Raw genomic sequence first — 20,043 nt, forward strand, 5'->3', positions numbered from 1 at the left:
AAATAAATTGCTTCTACTTTTCAGTTTATTGAGAAGTCATTGAAAAGAAAGGCCCTTTTTTCAATTATTGGATAGTCATTTTTGTTTATTTCCTGAATTGACTGCCTTCATTTGACAGATACACGTTGAAAACCCATGACATTATAGTATGAGGGCAGACCCCTATGATATCCCTCTATCAGAGACTATGAATGCCAGGATACATACAGTAGGTGGCTGCATTGTGCAACAAAGTAACAGCACAACGTTTGTTACTCCAATGTAACAACCGATGCGTCACACTGGCACAGGTTGGCACAATGTGTCAGTTGTGAGTGCAGTGGCGTTTCCTCCCAAAATCAAGCTAAAGAACGGGGGATTATTTGAGGGGGTCGGGAAAGGATTTGTCTATTGCATGGCCACACTGCTTCTACAAGGCGTATCAACAACTAACAACGGGCCAAGAGACTCCTTTAGACCACTGTTGGTCTTCTATGTACAATAAAATGGAGTTCAAATTAAAAGACAAATCATATTATTTTGAGCCTGTTTTAAACCCGTTGACATGTTTTAAATGGTGGGTGGAGAAGGGTTCTTCATACGTAATGTCTAAATAAACGTTGAATCTTTTCGTTCAGCCCGGTCGAACCTACCTCGCCTACCTTGCAAACGTGCAGCGTTGGACCACCGCCAAATGCAGGGAAACGGATGTATATATTCGCTGTGTATTTATTCCTTCAAAACCATTTTTCTTATGTCTGATTGAATGATATACTTGCGTGGCCACCATGGCCACCTATTGCAAATGTAGTGTTACGTAGTTTAACGATAACATTTACTGTCATGAATGAATCTCTACGCCATTTGCATAGCGAGTACCTGGGCCGCAGAAAATTGACTAACCTGCTACGTGAACGTGGTCAGTCGCACTCGTGGAGAACCGCTATTTCCCATAATAAACTGGGATTGTCCGTTATTCTGAGCTGATCCTCTTCCTCTTTAGATAAAGGGACATATTTATATTTACGAAATAAGAAAGGTGAATTAATCAACATTCATTCAAAAATAGTAACAACTTTATTAATAATGACTATTTCCTAGTATGAATATTTATAGTGAAACCGAGCCAACATAGCCATCTATTCATCCACAAATATCAACACTGTCAACATGACAGTTTAATTGAAACTCATAAGTCATTTGTTGAGGTCCCTCTTCATTAACAGTCAGTGAATGTAACTCCTCATGTTTCTGGCACCTTGGTATTGTTTCCTACAGTACTTTCTATAGTGTCTTTCTGAACAACCATACTCTCCTTTAGTTCAGTAGCTGGAAAAGGCCTCCACATCAAAAACACACACACACATTGCGCACACGCATATGTACATTCATGTGTGCACATACATGCACACGCCTTCACACACATTTCCTGACAGTGGTTGTTTGGTTTAGGTTTAAGAGAATTGAGAGTTAGGTGTAGGGCCATTCGTAGCTGTGTTTTCTCCTTCATTCGCTCCAGTCTCTATTTCAATGCATTCCGCTGAGTTCCTGTCTTTTTCAGGCCTCTCAGTTATTCCACTCCCTCCTTTTGCTTCACTCCTGTCTACAGTTACTCCTCCTTCCCCTCTGTCCATCCCCCCTTCTCTTAGACTGCTGGTGCTAACCTCAATTATGACGATCCCCTCTCCTCCCTCCAGCTGAAAGATGCCCTCCATTGGCACCCTTCCCTCCCCTACTGCCCCCCCTGCCCCGCTGTAACTGCCCCCTTCTCCCTCCCCACCCCCTTCACCTTGGATCAGGGCTATCATCTGCACACTCTCTCCAGACCCCTGGCCCACCATCTTGTTCTCATCCCCCAGCTCAAACACCACCTCCTGCCCATTCAGAGGCATTAAGGCCTGGGGAGGCGGGCAGGAAAGTTCCAGGCTGTTGCTGGGGCCTTCTGGATAGCCACGGTCAGAAGTGGTCCGTTCTTCGCTCTGCGGCTCTGTTTGGAAGTGAAGCACAAAGGACTCTCCCTCGCCACCATCCTCCCCTACTCGCCTTTCTCCTTCCCTCACTCCTCCCCATTCCTGTAGCAGGTTCAGTGACACCAGGCCTCCATTCTCCTTCCCTCCCTCTCTCTGTCCTTCTCTCTCTCTTTCTCTCTCTCCCTCAGTCTGAAAGCGCAGCACGTATGACTCCCCATCCCCCTCTCTGCCCATTCCTCCTTGTCCCCCCTCCCCGGACCCCTCCCCTTCAAACTGCAACACGTAGGACCCTCCTCCCTCTCCTCCTATCTTTACCTCTTCCTTCTTCCTTCCTTCTTTCTGGAAGCAGAGGACATACTGTTCCCCTCTCATGTCCTGCTCAGTGGACTTGCCCAACTCTGGGGCGGTTTGGCGTTCCCCAACCCAGGCCACAGGGTCAGACGGCAGGGAGGACGGGGTAACCGTGGTAACTGAGTTAACTGTGGCAACCTTTAGGGGTCCTGAGGTAACAGTGACAGAGGAAGAGGAGGAGGGGGTAGAAACAGAGACAGAGGCTGTTGGTGGTGAGAAAGGACTTTGTGACTTGGCGGGTAAAGACGATGGCAATGATGATGTCATAGTGTTGGCAGCAGTAACAGTAGCTGGAGTGACACTAGTTACATTACAGCTAGACACAGCTATTACATCCCCCGACTGACTGACGGGGGCTGTTGTCATTGTGACAGAGGTGGTTGTCGTAGCAACCAAGGAGGTAGTATGCCGACCTACAGCGGCTTTGGGTTTCCGTCCTCTCCTGGACCTGGCTGTCCGGGTACTTTTCCCTAAAATGGGCTTGTTCAGCATAGAGTTCAGGGAGGGAGTTGTTGTCTTAGCAATGGGAGGGTTGTTTACATTGTTGTTGTTGGTGGTGATGATGAACCTGGGCTGCTGTTGTTGCTGGGATATGGTCTGGAAATGTTGCATCTGGGTTTGGGCAGGGTTTAGAACTGTCTGGACCAATGGGAGGCCCTGGGGCTCCAGGGTGGGCTGGGGATTGGTCGCTGTGGTGGGGACAAGAATCAGGCTGGGCTGGCTCCCATTGGTGGAGGGGCATTGTAGGAGGATGTACTGTGTCTGGGGGGGAGGCGGAGGGGGAGGAGGGGGGGCGGGGGCAGACAGGGGGATGAGCTGAAGCCCATTTGCTGTCTGGATCATGAAGTAGTTCTGGGAGGTGTTGGGGGGAATGTCCAGCGCAGGCTGAGACACGATCAGAGACCCAGAGTTCCCTGTGGTCTCTAGGGTGATGGGGTTTAGTAAGGTGGTGGTGGTTGTCACCCCTCCACCCCCTTTACCTGCCCTGCCTCCCTCCTTCCCCCCCACCCCAGCGTCCCCGGCCTCAGCCCCATTCCCATGGGTCCTCATGTGCCTCTGCAAGTAGGACTGCATGACAAACTCCTTCCCACAGAAGGGACACTTGTAGTCCTTCCTGGAGGAGTGGGTTCTCAGGTGGAGCTGGAGATTGGAGGAGTGGGTGAAGCTCTTGTGACATTGGGCACACTGGAAGGGCCGCTCGCCTGAGTGGGTGCGTTCGTGCTGATGGAGAGAGAGGAGGGTAGGGAGGATGAGAGAAAGATAAAGGGAGAGGAGAAAGTGTTTGTGACAGAGTGATACAGTGCATTCGGAAAGTATTCAGACCGCTTGACATTTTACACATGTTGTTCTAAAATGGATTCAATTGTTTTTTCCACATTATCAATCTCCACACAATACCGTGTGCAAATGTATAATTGAAATATCACCTTTACATACAGTTGAAGTTGGAAGTTTACATACGCCTAAGCCAAATACATTTAAACTAGGTTTTTTACAATTCCTGACATTTAACCTTAGGAAAAATTCCCTGTCTTAGGTCAGTTAGGATCACCACTTTATTTATAGAATGTGAAATGTCAGAATAATAGTAGAGAATTATTTATTTCGGTTTTGATTTATTTCATCACATTCCCAGTGGGTCAGAAGTTTACATACACTCAATTAGTATTTGGTAGCATTGCCTTTAAATTGTTTAACTTGGGTCAAACGTTTCGGGTAGCCTTCCAAAAACTTCCCACAATAAGTTGGGTGAATTTTGGCCCATTCCTCCTGACAGAGCTGGTGTAACTGAGTCAGGGTTGTAGGCCTCCTTGCTCGCACACGCTTTTACAGTTCTGCCCACAACTTTTCTATAGGATTTGAGGTCAGGGCTTTGTGTGGCCACTCCAATACCTTGACTTTGTTGTCCTTAAGCCATTTTGCCACAACTTTGGAAGTATGCTTGGGGTCATTGTCCATTTGGAAGACCCATTTGCGACCAAGCCTTAACTTCCTGACTGATGTCTTGAGATGTTGTTTCAATATATCCACATAATTTTCCCGCCTCATGATGCCATCTATTTTGTGAAGTGCACCAGTCCCTCCTGCAGCAAAGCACCCCCACAACATGATGCTGCCTCCCCCTTTTTCCTCCAAACACAATGATGGTCATTATGGCTAAACAGTTCTATTTCTGTTTCATCAGACCAGAGGACATTTCTCCAAAAAGTACAATCTTTGTCCCCATGTGCAGTTGCAAACCATAGTCTGGCTTTTTCACGGTGGGTTTGAAGCAGTGGCTTCTTCCTTGCTTAGCGGCCTTTCAGGTTAGGTCAATATAGGACTCGTTTTACTGTGGATATAGATACTTCTGTACCTGTTTCCTCCAGCATCTTCACAAGGTCCTTTGCTGTTGTTCTGTGATTAATTTGCACTTTTCGCACCAAAGTACGTTAATCTCTTGGAGACAGAATGCGTCTCCTTCCTGAGCGGTATGACGGCTGCGTGGTCCCATGGTGTTTATACTTGCGTACTATTGTTTGTACAGATGAACGTGGTACCTTCAGGCGTTTGGAAATTGCTCCCAAGGATTCCACCATAATTTGCAAATAAATTCAATTTTTCTCATTTTGTCTGTCATAGTTGAAGCGTACCTATGATGAAAATTACAGGCCTCTCTCATCTTTTTAAGTGGGAGAACTTGCACAATTGGTGGCTGACTAAATACTTTTTTGCCCCACAGTATATATATATATATATAGAGAGAGAGAGATGGAGCGAAGGAGCAACTATACACAATATCATAAGAATCCTAGCAACGGCCATAGCAGAGCTATCTGTGCTGACCTGTTTGAGGTTGGAGGTCTGTGAGAAGGACTTGGAGCAGATGGGACAGATGTGAGGGCGCAGGCCAGAGTGGAGCTGACTGTGTCTCCTCAGACAGCTGCTGTTTTTGAAGGACTTTCCACACTCCTGACACACGTAGGGCCGCTCGCCCGTGTGCTGGCGCAGGTGGTACTGGTAGTGGGAGCTCCACTTGAAGGTGAGCTGGCAGTAGGGGCACTGGAACGCTCGCACACCTGTATGCACCTGGAGAGGAGGGGGGGGGGATCAGTCAGAAAACAACTGAATACGGCCTGGATTCTTCTGAAAGTACAGGTACATTCAAAAGGTTGAACAAGCAAAGCAGGTCATAAAGTGCTATAATGCAGCAGTGCCACTGTTCTGCACATTGTGACAAATGCCATAAGCTGCGTTCAGACAGGCTCCCAATTCTGATCTTTTTTTCTCACTAATTGGTCTTTTGACCAATCACATCAGATCTTTTCATATCAGATCTGTTTGAAGGTTGATCTGATTGGTCAAAAGACTAATTAGTGAAAAAAAGATCAGAATTGGGCTGCCTGTCTAAACGCAGCCTTAGTGAGATAGAAATGGACGGATGCGTCTTACCCTCTGGTGTATGGAGAGCAGCGAGGACCTCTTGAAGCTCTTGCCACACTCTGTGCAGCGGTAGGGTCTCTCTCCTGTGTGGTCCCTCATGTGGTACCTCAGACCTGATGAGCCCTTGAAGGCCTTCCCACACTCAGAGCAACGGTACGGCCTCTCTGTACCGTACCCACAGGGACAGGGAGAATGTACAGAAAGAATGTTATATAGACATATAGACTTTCCCCACACATGAATTCTACAGGTAATTTCATGAGCAGCAGTTGGTTCGGCTCGGTTACTGTCAAGGTATCTAATTTTAAAAGTATTTTCTATCAAAATGCCAAAAGAAAAAGACTAACTCACCATTGTTCCCCCCAGCGGTCTTACTAGCTGCTCCTCTCCTCTGGCCCTTGACCACTGCTCTGCTGGATGCCTTCACCACCTCCCTGTCCCCCTCCTCGGTCACAGCCATCAGGCGGACGTGGATGTCCCCCTGGGTGTCCTGGTGCTGGTCCCCCTGGCTGGGGGAGGAGGGCAGGGGCAGGGAAAGGGACAGGGACGCGGGGCAGACGATCTCCGCCTCAGCCTCGGCCAGGAGGCGCTGCTCAGGGGTGTGGGAGTGCTGGTGGGTGAGCAGGGAAGAGAGGAGGGTGAAGGAGCGGTCGCATGCAGAGCAGCTGAACTGGGAGCGAGACTGGGAGGGAGAGAGGGAGTGGACCTGGAGAGGGAGCAGAGGGAGAGAAGAATATTTGGGAAGAGAGAGGGTCATCAAAACAGACTATTTATAGATCAGATAACGTCAGCTTTACAGACACCAAGGAGTAGATCAGTTCACACTAATCAAAGTGTAGATTACATCACACATTCCAGAGTTCCAACTTGTAATACAGCTGGAGGGGCTTTCTACTAATGCATCCAATGGAACTGTCTGGGAAAGGCATACCGCCCGGGAGCTGCATGTGGATATGACAGCTCTCAAGCAAAACCAATGATACGCTATGCAATTGTCGGTTATCGCAGGTTAATGCTTAACTGATTGAAACTAGGCCCAAGTTAGACGAAGTAGAAACAAACTGGCATCCAGGACAGAGACCTTATGACATAGTAGTGAGGATGTGCAGCCCACCAGCTGATTCGGTGAGCGAGTTCATTAGAAAGTGCATTGACGATGTTATACCCACAGCAACGATTAAAACATTCCCAAACCAGAAACCGTGGATTGATGGCAGCATTCGCGAAGAAACTGAAAGCGCGAACCACTGCTTTGAACCAGGGCAAGGTGTCCGTAAACATGACAGAATACAAACAGTGTAGCTATTCCCTCCGCAAGGCAATCAAACAAGTTAAGCGTCAGTATAGAGACAAAGTAGAGTCGTAATTCAACGGCTCAGACACAAGAGGTATGTGGCAGGGTCTACAGTCAATCACGGATTACAAAAAGAAAACCAGCCCCGTCGCGGACCACGATGTCCTGCTCCCAGACAAACTAAACAACTTCTTTGCTCGCTTTGAGGACAATACAGTGCCAACGACACTGCCCGCTACCAAAACCTGCGGACTCTCCTTCACTGCAGCCGACGTGAGCAAAACATTTAAACGTGTCAACCCTCGCAAGGCTGCAGGCCCAGACGGCATCCCCAGCCGCGCCCTCAGAGCATGCGCAGACTAGCTGGCTGGTGTGTTTACGGACATATTCAATCAATCCTTATCCCAGTCTGCTGTCCCCACATGCTTCAAGAGGGCCACCATTGTTCCTGTTCCCAAGAAAGCTAAATTACTACTGCCCCGTAGCTCTCACTTCCGTCATCATGAAGTGCTTTGAGAGAATAGTCAAGGACCATATCACCTCCACCCTACCTGACACCCTAGACCCACTCCAATTTGCTTACCGCCCAAATAGGTCCACAGACGACGCAATCGCAACCACACTGCCCTAACCCATCTGGACAAGAGGAATACCTATGTGAGAATGCTGTTCATCGACTACAGCTCAGCATTTAACACCATAGTACCCTCCAAACTCGTCATCAAGCTTGAGACCCTGGGTCTCGACCCCGCCATGTGCAACTGTGTACTGGACTTCCTGACGGGCCGCTACCAGGTGGTGAGGGTAGGCAACAACATCTCCACCCCGCTGATCCTCAACACTGGAGCCCCACAAGGGTGATTTCTGAGCCCTCTCCTGTACTCCCTGTTCACCCATGACGGCGTGGCCATGCACGCCTTCAACTCAATCATCAAGTTTGCGGACGACACTACAGTGGTAGGCTTGATTACCAACAACGACGAGACGACCTACAGGGAGGAGGTGAGGGCCCTCGGAGTGTGGTGTCAGGAAAATAACCTCACACTCAACGTCAACAAAACAAAGGAGGTGATTGTGGACAGCAGAGGGAGCATCCCCCTATCCACATTGACGGGACAGTAGTGGAGAGGGTAGTAAGTTTTAAGTTCCTCGGCGTACACATCACAGACAAACTGAATTGGTGCACCCACAGAGACAGCGTGGTGAAGAAGGCGCAGCAGCGCCTCTTCAACCTCAGGAGGCTGAAGAGATTCAGCTTGTCACCAAAAGCACTCACAAACTTCTACAGATGCACAATTGAGAGCATCCTGTCGGGCTGTATCACCGCCTGGTACGGCAACTGCTGCGCCCACAACCGTAAGGCTCTCCAGAGGGTAATGAGGTCTGCACAACGCATCACCGGGGGCCCTCCAGGACACCTACACCACCCGATGTCACAGGAAGGCCATAAAGATCATCAAGGACAACAACTACCCGAGCCACTGCCTGTTCACCCCGCTATCATCCAGAAGGCGAGGTCAGTACAGGTGCATCAAAGCAGGGACCGAGACACTGAAAAACAGCTTCTATCTCAAGGCCATCAGACTGTTAAACAGCCACCACTAACATTGAGTGGCTGCTGCCAACATACTGACTCAACTCCAGCCACTTTAATAATGGAAATTGATGGGGGAAAAAAATGTATCACTAGCCACTTTAAACAATGCTACCTTATATAATGTTTACATACCCTACATTACTCATCTCATATGTACAGTATATACTGTACTCGATACCATCTACTGCATCTTGCCTATGCCGTTCTGTACCATCACTCATTCATATATCTTTATGTACATATTCTTTATCCCTTTACACTTGTGTGTATAAGGTAGTAGTTCTGGAATTGTTAGGTTAGATTACTCGTTGGTTATTACTGCATTGTCGAAACTAGAAGCACAAGCATTTCGCTACACCCGCATTAACATCTGCTAACCATGTGTATGTGACAAATACAATTTGATTTGCTCAGCTGATTGGTACCTGTGCCAGGTGTCTGTTGAGCCCTCCGCTGGTCTTGAAGCTCTTCCCACAGTAGGCACACTCTGTGCCCGTCCCTGTACCGGTGGTGTTACCCGCTGTCTCCACGCTGTCTGTGGGGATCTGAGTCCCCACTGTGAAGCTCTGCAGCAGGTCAAACTGGGCCTGGGTAGTCCCCATATTCTGACATGGGACACAACACTATTAGGTCAGAGTCATTGCACTACAACATCAACATCACGGCAGTCATATTAGCTGATATATTGACCTAGAGGGTAGAGTAAGAAACAAAATATTGATCATGAATGGATGAATCTGGTGTGACCCTAAAACAGAGCCTTAGGGGTAACCTCCCCAGGCTGAGACAAGAGTCCTACTACTCACCCCTCCGTCCACTCCCCCAGTCAGTCCCAGTAGTTCAGCAGTAGTGTGTCCATTCTCTGCTGCTGCCGTCGTCTCCACCACCTCCTCAAAGTCAGCCAGCAGATGCCCCACCCCTCCCTCTCCCCCCTCCCCCACCCCGCTGCCCCCCTCCTCCCCGGGGCCCAGGTGCATGGCCTGGTGGTCCTCTAGCTCTGTCCGTGTGCTGAATGTCTGACTACAGCTGCCACAGCTGTACAGCAGCACGCTGGCGCCCGACTCCGTGCTCATGTGCACTTCTGTCCCGATGGCCCTGGATGTGCACACGCCCCCCTGGGTGGGGGTGAGGGTGAGATGGGGCAGGAGGTGACCTGACGATAGGAACACCTCCCCAACCCCCAACCCCACCGTGGCCTCCTGGCTCACAAAGCCCATGTCCGTCAACATTTGTGATGTCATGTCCTCCCCCACTATCACTTCCTGTATCTCATCCCCTATCTTGTCTCCCCCTGTCTCCCCCCCCTTTCCTTCACCAGTGTGACTTTGAGAATTCCGGTGCAGGGCCAGATTGGACGAGTGTGTGAAACTGCGTCCACACTCTCCACAGATGTAGGGCCTCTCTCCTGTGTGGATTCTCATGTGTTGTCTGAGGTTGGTGGACTGGGTGAAGGCCTTGGTACACACGGTGCACACGTAGGGTTTCAGACCCAGGTGAACGTTCTTGTGTCGGCGCAGGCTGCTGGAGTTCTTGAAGGCCTTGGGGCAGCTGTCGCAGGGGTAGGGGCACTCGCCCGTGTGCTGGCGCAGGTGGTACTGGTAGTGGGAGCTCCACTTGAAGGTGAGCGGGCAGTAGGGGCACTGGAAGGTCCGCAGGCCTGTGTGGACGCTACGATGGACCTGGAGACATGCACAAGAGAGAGAACGTCCATGACTGGTCCCTTAACCCCCAAAAGAGCCTTTTACTACTGTAACATTCAACTTTTTTTCAACAATCAACAAAAGTTTTAACACATTTTTACCACAAAATGGGGGAACCACTACTGCCCATTGTTTCTCACCTGGAGCAGAGAGGAACGTTTGAAGGCTTTGTCACAGTCGTCACACTTATAGGGCTTCTCCCCTGAATGAGACCTGCACAGAAAAAACAATCATGAAAACAGACAATCTACTGACCCTTCAACAGATCTACAGGACATCATACCGGCTACAGAAAGAATTCCTGCTTGTATTGATTATTCCACTAGTTTCTAACGGCCCTAAATAGACTCACATTATATTGTTCACGGCACCTTTCCCTCATTTGGATTATTGTGACAGAACTAAACAGATGAAAACAGATGGACACAAGGAGAAGAATACTCTTCATAAAGTGAGATGTGTGTTATAAGCTGCAAGCATTTCTATAGCTAACTTTCACTGTGCCAGTCCCCCTCTGTCTCCCTCCCGGCAGTACCTCTGGTGGTACAGGAGTGCGGAGGAGCCCTTGAAGGCCTTGGGGCAGAGGTTACAGCGGTAGGGTCTCTCGTTGTTGTGGCTGCGCTGGTGGTGGGCCAGCCTTGAAGACCACTTGAAGCTCTTGCCACAGTCCAGGCACTGGAACGGGTGCTCAGGGTGCTCCTGGAGATGGGGCGCAGCCAGGACCGATGACGTCACCATCTGCACCCCTACCCTGGTTAGCACTATATCCTCATTCCCCTCCACCATCCCTTTCTCCACATCCACTTCTTCCCCCCTTTCCCTGTCCTCCTCCCCTTCTCCTGATCCCTGCAGCGATGGGAAGGGAGAGAGGGAGGAGGACGATTGAGGGGGTAATAGTTCCGCTTGGACCACTAGAGTGGCCACTGAGTTTGCCATGTTGAGGCAAGACACGATTAGGGAATAAAAGGTTGTATGTTTGGTATTAATGTAAGTGTGTGTATTATTGTTGGTGGAGCTGCATCTCTTCTTTCCTGGTTTCATTCATTGCAGGTGGAAAGGTTCCTTCAGCTGATGTGACTCTGTTCCTCGGTGTGGAAACAACAGCTGAGCTGATGTAGTGTGTGGTCTCCTTTCTTAAGAGTAGGACTGTAAAATAAAATAAAACACAAAGTATTGATCAATGACACAAGGTCCATGAACTAACACCAAAGCAATTCAAACATTCAAACATTTACAAATAATAAAGTCGGCCAAAAGGCGAACCCGTCTATCCCTTTAAATCCCACCTCCTCCCGACCCCTCCCTCCTTCTTCTTCTTCTTCTTATTTCTCCCCTCCCTCCTCCCTGGCCGTCTTTCTGTTTATACGCGTCTGTCCCTGATGAGCGTGTGCGAAAAATGTCGGTTTCTCCCAGCTAAAAGGCAGAAAACAAACAAATGCTACCTACCCTGTTGTAAACTATAAGCATAAAATGTTACAGATGCCGCCTTCAATGCCTCCTCTGCAACTGGCCTGCGAATCTATAAGCCTTCGTCCGTGCGTCATTCTTCGCTATATAATGTTTGATAGGAATGGTGCGTTAGTAATATTGCAACAATTACTCACCTAGTATCATTAACTCATGGCTAATGCTTTTGTTGATATTGTGAAAATGGATTGAGACTCGCAGTGCTACTCCATACAACCTTAACAATAAACCTGAGCACAAACTAACTAGCTAGCTAGTTGTCACCCACCCGCTGCCGCCTCCCAACAACGACGATCGCTATAGGCTGGGTCTAGCCCCGAATGCACCACTGCCACTGGGTAAGAGTTTCAACAGTCAACTCTTGTCTCTAGATCTGTTAAAAAATATATGATAATACTGTACTAATTTGTGATTTAGTACTTGAATTCACACATTGTTTTAAATTTAAACCCAAATATAAAAAATCGTATTATAGGTTAATTGGAAATAGGTTTATGAACTCTGTGCTTGTTGCAATGCCTGATGGTTAATGCAGTTTTTGGTAGAATGTAGGAAAGGCCCTGTAGTGTGTGATGATGGACGAGACACAGGAGGATGGTGAATAAGGGAGGGAAAGAAAAAAAAAGAGCGCATGACGTGTAGGCCTACCTAATATTGAAAATATGACAAAGTAACATGAAAAGCCCATCTCATTCATCTCAGTCATTGTGCATGTTCTTTATTAACTTTTTTTTCAAGGCACACATTTCACATTTAGGCCAATCAGTCAGTCTGTGCTGGAAACCCCAAGCACAAGGTTTTCCACAGCGTTCACACATGGTACTAAAATGATTTCAACATGGATGATAAGCAATGATAATGGTAAATATGAATAGAAACCGTATAAAAGTACAAAAACAACAGGAGACTTGCTCCTCTGCAGCGCAAATAAATAGTTCCACCAAAGTAACTTAAATAAATAGTAAATACTGTCACAAAATACTAGAATAGAATAATATTGATATTGCGACAAAACGATAGGGATAGCATTGACAGAGTGTTCTACATTAAATATCATAGAAAACTATAATAGACAATTGCATTGTATACAACAATTTACATTATTGTACAACTGTGCAGAACCGTAGTATCACAATATCACAATACATAGTATTTTAAGGCTTGGGGTGTTTTTTAATTTCTTATTTATGTCACTAAAACGCTCAAACATTATGTGTACCAAGGCACAGAGTAAGGGTCAGTTGACTCAAAAGGCTAATCCTAACAAATTTGTGCAAAGAGATTAGATCAGGTCCTAGATCAGTGCATACTCATAAACCTTTACCACAGCATTAGATATACCACCTGTTATTTTTCCATGTGGGACACAGTGACTGTAAATAGCAACTAAACCCATGGAAAAACGATCTACCCTCCTATGTTGTGTTGACATCCTGATTGAGCCATGGTTCAAAATTCTCTTTCTTAACAGTTTACAAAACCAAACAGGTGGCACATTTAACATGTTCAGTAGATTCTATGAGTAACCCTAAATCTACAAGGGAAAGTACAGCACTGTAAGAAAAATACATGTAGGCTCTCCCAAGATATGCTTGCTACAAGCCAAGTATGTTTGCTACATCTACTGGCGGAAATAGGCTACTCTTTGTAAAGAGAGACAGGTTAAATAGTTGAAAATACAATCCATATCATTAGAGACTGTAAGAAGTCAGGAAGTGCTACGGTGTGGTCTCTTTGTTTAGTTTGGGAAGAAGGATGAAGGGGGAGAGAGAGAGAACAAAATAGGAGTATTGACAAGGTACAAGGAATTAAATTCACAACAATAAAGTAAAAATGATATGTGACACGTTACAAAATCAAATAAATAATGACATCAAATAAATAAGTAAATAAATAAATAAATACATAAATAACACAGTCAGGAACAAGGTATTTGAGAGAGAGGATGGGGTGGCAGTGACATGTTTGTGAATATTGAAGACCATTACTGGTTGTAATAGTGTGAATACGGTGGATCCTCATAGGCTGTAGTTTGAATATGGAGCTCCCACATTGGCTACAATGAGAATGGACATTCAGTGACAACAGTGCAAGTTTGTAGTGTGGTTATCTTGAATCACCATTGTTTGTAGCGCCGGTTGAAGCTATTAGATCCCCATTGGTTGTAGTGTGGATTCTGTGTATCCCTATAGACTATAGCACTTCAGGAATCATCATTGTACTGCAGACATTTTGGACTTTGTACTGAGCACTGAGAACACTCGTTGGGCCCAATCACAGAAGAGTCTGAACTGTAGTAGCAGCTCCTGGGAAGACTGTAACACATCAAACTGGGAGGGGGGTGGAGGCGGCATCGAGGGAGAGGGAGGAGAGAGACGCTGAGCATCAACTCTCATCATCTATGAGGAGAACGGCGAGAAAGAGGGATGGTTTAGATTTCCTGTCTGAAGTGCTAGGCTAGACTAATGTACCTCCCATCCAAAAAATGTGATGCAACAGGCCTAAATGTAATATAATGATTGAAACTGACTGCAAGAACTGCAGAGCCATTATTAGACCATCACACAGTGTAAGAACAGTAGAACGATCTGATAAAATCTCATATGTATAATATATCCAAATGATATAAATGTACTAAGCTGCATTATGTTTCAGCCGTATTAGTGTTGAACAGAGCAGTTACCTGATGCTCTAGCATGCTGGTGAGAGACTTGATGAGTGACATCATCTGTCCCAGTTTAGGGAGAGCAGGGTGGTGGTGTTTCCTTGATGCTCTGCTCAACCAGGCAAAGTGGTGCTCAAACGACTTCAAGTCCGTGTGGAGCTGAGAGAGAGTGGGTCTCATCTGGAGGAGAGAAGAGGGGGGTGAAGAAAGAGAGAGAGATTTAGTATCAATGTCTGGGACATGACAGAACACATCTGGAAGGCAGAAAGACATAGACACACACAACGTAAAACACATTTACCTCAAGGGAGTTGATGTCACTGGCCCTGTTGTTCATTAGTGGCAGGGACTTAAATCTATGCTGTTCTGGGTCTGTCTCGAACGCATGTTCCTTCTGTAAGAAAAACGGACAAAACAACACGCTACGTCAGTCAAATACATCCTCACAAATTTGCACATCCTCACAAAAGTCACGTAAGCATAAGGCAAGTATTACTCCAGCAGCACCTAGATCAGATGATTGTCTGGTCTGGCCAGGACTAGAGACCCTAGCTTTCCCTGAGAAAAGTGTGGTCGGGTCAGGGAGAGTTCACCCAGATCGTAACCCCGAAAACGTCAACAATAAGAGCAAGTGACCTGAAACCACAGGATGTTTTCTACTGGGAGAGGAGGAGAACAACATATGCTGTGACTTAGAGAGCTCTGAGTGGGATAGACAACACAGAGCTGCAGGGAAACTCCAGGGTCGCAGCTATTAAAAAGTCTGAGATGACGTATTGCTGTGTAGTAATGTGTGTACAATCCTCAGTCTGTCGCCACTGCTCACAGCCACCACTAGGGGGAGGCAGATCACACAGAGATACAGTAGCAGGCCACAGAGATTCAGTAGCAGCCCCCCTAGTAGCACCCCCCCTAGTGATCTGTGACCAGGCGGGGGGGGGGGGGGGGGGGGGGGGGGGCTGCTACTGTATCTCTGTGGGCCTTAAACAGGTGAAGAAGTGATTTATGAGTAAGAATGTAAATGAATGAGAATGACGTGAAGCACAACAGTGACTGATGCCATGTGCGTCAGAGCACCAATCAGTGGAGAAACATAACAGCATTAGGAAAACATGATGGATGGTGGTACACAATGGGTTGTGTACACTTAATGCTTCCTCATGCTATTGTGGTGTTCTGTCCTCATTGTGCTTTACCATCGTGTTTTGCAATTATTGTTGTTGCTATTATTGTTGTTTTCCCATCTCTCTCCCTCTCATCCCTCCCTCACTCCCTCACTTGCTTCTGTCTTTTACAAAAGACCATTAATGTTTGGCTTAATGTTTTGTCTTTCTTTCAGAAGTAATCCCACCCCTCTTATCCCTTTCACCCCTCTTTGGGTTATTTCTCCTTCTGCTTTCCTCTCTACCTTCGCTCTTACACCCTGTTACACACAGACACAGACACACACACACACACACACACACACACACACACACAGATAGGCTGGTGACCACTTCTTATACACCTCTCTCTGATCTCTTTTATATGCTCAGTCTCAGCCTGTAATTCTCTCTTATCCTCCCTTTCTCGTTCTCTTCATCATGACCTCACTCGACTGAACCTTGCACCCCCCCAACAATCTTTCTGAATGCAAATACTGGAATGTGATAAATCTCTGTGATTTTTATCAGGTCACTTTGCTGTGGCGACCGACAACCAAACACTAAACACCACACCTACACAACTATTTACAGCACCCTCAATACACACACTCACACTCTGACACACACAACACATGGACACACACACGAAAACACACAACAGACATGTAGAAACATTACACAGACATGCACACACACACACACACACACACACACACAGTTTTATTGCTTTCTTGCGGGGACTTTCCGTTGAATCAAATTCTATTTTTTTCCCCTAGCCTTGACCCCTGTTCAGTGGAACTCTGCACAAGAAGAAAAGAAACCAAAATAAATGATTCATGTCTTTGAAAAACAAACACAACATTTTGTTAAAGCAGCGTATTGCCGTTGCTGTGCAGAGTTCTTTGATAAAGCTACTTTACTCTTCTTTGATAAAGCTACTTCCTTACATCTGGCCCCCATACTACATTATTGCTATAGCACTGTGTCCTCATACAGAGATACTACACACACACACACACACACACACTTACTTATTGACCAATCCCCCTGCCAGAGACTAGTGTGTAACTATTTTCAGTTTTGTGTCTTAAACAAATGTGGTTTCTGATTTACATCATATAAAAATAGTATCTCTTGCGGTCATGAATAACCAAAGATAAGGATATGTTCTGGTTCACCTGTTCAAACACATTGCTTACAGGACACTTCCAGCACATCTGTAGGCCAAACGTACACAGCAATCATTTCCATTTCAATACAAACTCCCCAGCCGCTTTTACTTGGGCATCGAGATTAGAACAACTTCAGGAAACAGCACCAGATAAGCAACAGGTGCCAATCCACATTCCATTTCCTCACAGCTAATAAACAGAGTTAATCAGTTCCAGAAATACCTATTACCGATAGTTACTTTCTATTCTCTTTGAGTGTGTTTCTACTCCAGGTATAAGATGTCCATAGCCACAGATCTAGGACCAGCGTACCTGCCCCCAATCATAACCCTTAGCATTAACACTAAACTGACCTGAGATCAGTGTCTAGAGGCGAAGTTAGTCGGCGCTCCAGTTGGTCCTGTCTGGATCAAGGCTGACCTTAAGGCTGACCTCACATAGTGAAATCTCTACTGACACTTGCCCTGACTGTCCTTCTCACACAGCTAAGGGACTCTTAATACACTGGCTGACACAACACAAGCAGGTTAACGTAGCCATGAGAATAAGACGTCTAAGTCAACTGTCCAATTCAGCTGTCCAGAGTTGTATTGCGTCACAGTCAGGGAGAGTGAGGCAGAAGGAGCAGGGCTTCTTATGACTGTTCTATGCAAATATGCCACTATAGTAGTCATTAAGGGGTCATAAAGGTGAGCTATTGGACAGAAACTTCAGCCAGTCTCTTTTCATGTGCCTCAGGAAACTGGTGAGATTGCTATACTGATCTGGGTACTGTATTGATTGTGTGGTGGTGATCATGCCATGATCACCACCACACAATCAATACAGTACCCAGATCAGTATAGCAATCTCCCCATCATGACATCAGAAGTGAGTACAGTAACATTCCACTCACCAATAGATCTGCTGTGATCTGCCTCAGATTTTTCGTCTGATTGGCCAATCTATCCAGTTCGTGCACGACGTTCGGCCTCCGGTAGGGGGCGGGGACGGCAGACGTAAATAAAGGAAGCTGGGCCAATAGCAGCGAGAGCAACAGAGAGGAGGAGGAGTCGACAAGCACTGCAGGGTGGGAGGAAATGGAAGCAATTATTAGATTTATATGACCGCAGAGAAGAGCTGTCATGTCGATATAATGATAATGACCTCGGGGTACGATATTGCACCATAATGTAAACATAAACCCAGACTTGGCAGTGGAATCCTTCAGAGTTGCACAAAGCCAGCAGAGTCATGTTTTCACAGGTTACATGAAATTATGTCTAAATCGTTCAATCCTATGACTCATAATATCATTAACAATAACAACACTTTCACAATTATCGACTTTCCTGAATGCCTCTAATTGTCACACCTGCAATACGACACATCAGTTGTTGGATGTGACCAGAGTCCTAAATGCAAATCATTACATGCAGGACACTTCACACACTATAATATTATGTTGATCTTCACAATTATTGACTTTCATGAACGCCTCCAATGGTCACACCTGCAATAGTATACATCAGTTGTTGGATGACATGCATTACACAGCCTAAACCAAGACAGTTTTGTAACAGTAAGCTCATTCATTCCTTCTCTTTCAAGTTCAAATACAAGGTAAAGAAAGTCCCAATTGCTGCTGAAATGATAAATGCCTGTGTAATTACAGGAGAACCACAAGAAGCACAAGCCAGGACTCAGGAGAGCATCACTCCTTGTTCAAACTTTAACCACCTGCTGGTATAAGACGTCAGTGTCTAGGCTTCTTGAAACAAATGGATCACTCAGTGGTCACTGAACATGGCAATGCTTAGCTGCAATTAAGTAACATTTGCATGCTCAGTAATTGCATTGGAATATGGAATAGCCCAATCAATGATCATACCCTGAGAATCGTGACAGCATATTATTATGCCAACATATTAGACATAGACTTAACTAAACAAGACACGTTAGAGAGAAAGGATGATAATAATAAGAAAATTCAGAAACAATTGAAAGAATAATCAGGCACTTACATTTCATATTTGTTCGTGTACAATAAATAAATGCACGACTTACAATAAATAAATAGTTTTAAAAAACAAGGTAAGAAAATTTATAAATAAATCGAACTCCGGAAATTGTCACGTGCTCCAGTTTCTTCTCGCTTTCACACTCCGCGAAAAGAGTGGAGGCAAGAGATTGCAGAAAAGGAAAATAACGAGAGAATGAATGAAAAAGTAGAGGAATGAGGGCGAACTATCCAATAAAGAAATAAAATACAATGCCTCCAAACTTTTTGTTCAGTAAAGTTTGAGTGTAGTTCTAGTAATGAACTGATAGTAACGATAGACAGACACTCAGACAAATGGTTAGGGAGGGATGCGAGTGTGTGTAAGTCAAATTTTCGCGCAGTGAAATGTTTAGGCTTGTTTTAAACGTCCTTTTATAAAGACTGGGCTGTATGACACATCGACTGAGTCACCGACATTCATTCATAAAAACACACGCGCTCCCTCTTTCCTCCTCCCCTCCCTGCCAGAGCTGTCTGTCTCCCTTAGCAAATTTTTCAAAATGTTCCGTTGTTTTTTCTTCTTTTTTTTCTGTCTGTATCACTTTCTCTCGTCCATCCTGTCCCTATCTCCAGTAGTCTACACTTCCTCCGTCGCATCCCGCTACCAATTTATCAGTCCATCTACCTCTTTCTATCTTTCCATCTCTAAATCTCTTCCCCCCTCTCTCTATCACTGCAGAAGTTTAAAAAGGCCATTGTTTAATTTTATATCAGTCTATCTCCAGTCCTGTATCCTTTATACAGTGGATCTACCTTGTTTTCTCTCTCTCTCCCTCTCATTGTTTATTGTGTTTCTCTGAGTGTTAAAAATGCTTTTTGACTGTGGCTTTACAGTAGGACGCTGCTCCATATGGCACGTTCCCCACTTCATAGTCCATACACAGAGAAAACACCTCTCCCCCCACTCTCATTTTTTACAGACAGCCACTCCTGAGACATCATCCTGTTATTTCCACTTTCCCCCCTTCTTTTTTCTCTCCCTCTCTCCCTCTCCAGGGTGAAGGAAAGAGTGAGAGACAGAGCGGGACGGGAGAGAGGTGTTGTCCAGAAGGGGCCTAGTGTTGCATAGAAACAGTGACAGGACTCTAGTCCAGTAACACAGTGTCAAGGGAGGGGGAATAAGATGGGGTTAAAACAGTACACACACACACACACACACACATAAACCAACAAAAGGATAAAATGCTTATAGGAGGTGTGGGTCTTCAAGAGAGAACATCAGACACACTAATAATGATG

The 20,043-nt window shown here is 46.0% G+C and overlaps 2 protein-coding genes across 2 annotated transcripts; both read right to left on the minus strand.

The window, feature by feature from the left end:
• Positions 1-78: 78 nt before the first annotated feature.
• znf628 (zinc finger protein 628) lies at positions 79-12,077 on the minus strand. The gene is made up of 9 exons (XM_021590011.3): positions 11,919-12,077; positions 10,850-11,460; positions 10,455-10,527; positions 9,421-10,293; positions 9,040-9,219; positions 6,075-6,429; positions 5,733-5,887; positions 5,127-5,369; positions 79-3,521 (listed from the first exon to the last, which is right to left on the minus strand). Exons 2-9 carry the CDS (start codon positions 11,353-11,355, stop codon positions 1,434-1,436), a joined length of 4,473 nt encoding a protein of 1,490 aa, XP_021445686.2. The 5' UTR covers positions 11,356-11,460; positions 11,919-12,077; the 3' UTR covers positions 79-1,433.
• A 396-nt stretch (positions 12,078-12,473) lies between these two features.
• Positions 12,474-19,314, minus strand: LOC110509048 (interleukin-11). Its single transcript, XM_021589998.3, has 5 exons — positions 18,767-19,314; positions 17,659-17,825; positions 14,748-14,840; positions 14,465-14,626; positions 12,474-14,180 (listed from the first exon to the last, which is right to left on the minus strand). The coding sequence occupies exons 1-5, from the start codon at positions 18,771-18,773 to the stop codon at positions 13,995-13,997; spliced, it is 615 nt and encodes a 204-aa protein (XP_021445673.1). The 5' UTR covers positions 18,774-19,314; the 3' UTR covers positions 12,474-13,994.
• Positions 19,315-20,043: the final 729 nt, after the last annotated feature.

This window comes from Oncorhynchus mykiss, chromosome 3 (assembly GCF_057628025.1).
Source record: "Oncorhynchus mykiss isolate SJ-2025 chromosome 3, ASM5762802v1, whole genome shotgun sequence".
In the NCBI taxonomy this organism is placed as follows: Eukaryota; Metazoa; Chordata; class Actinopteri; order Salmoniformes; family Salmonidae; genus Oncorhynchus; species Oncorhynchus mykiss.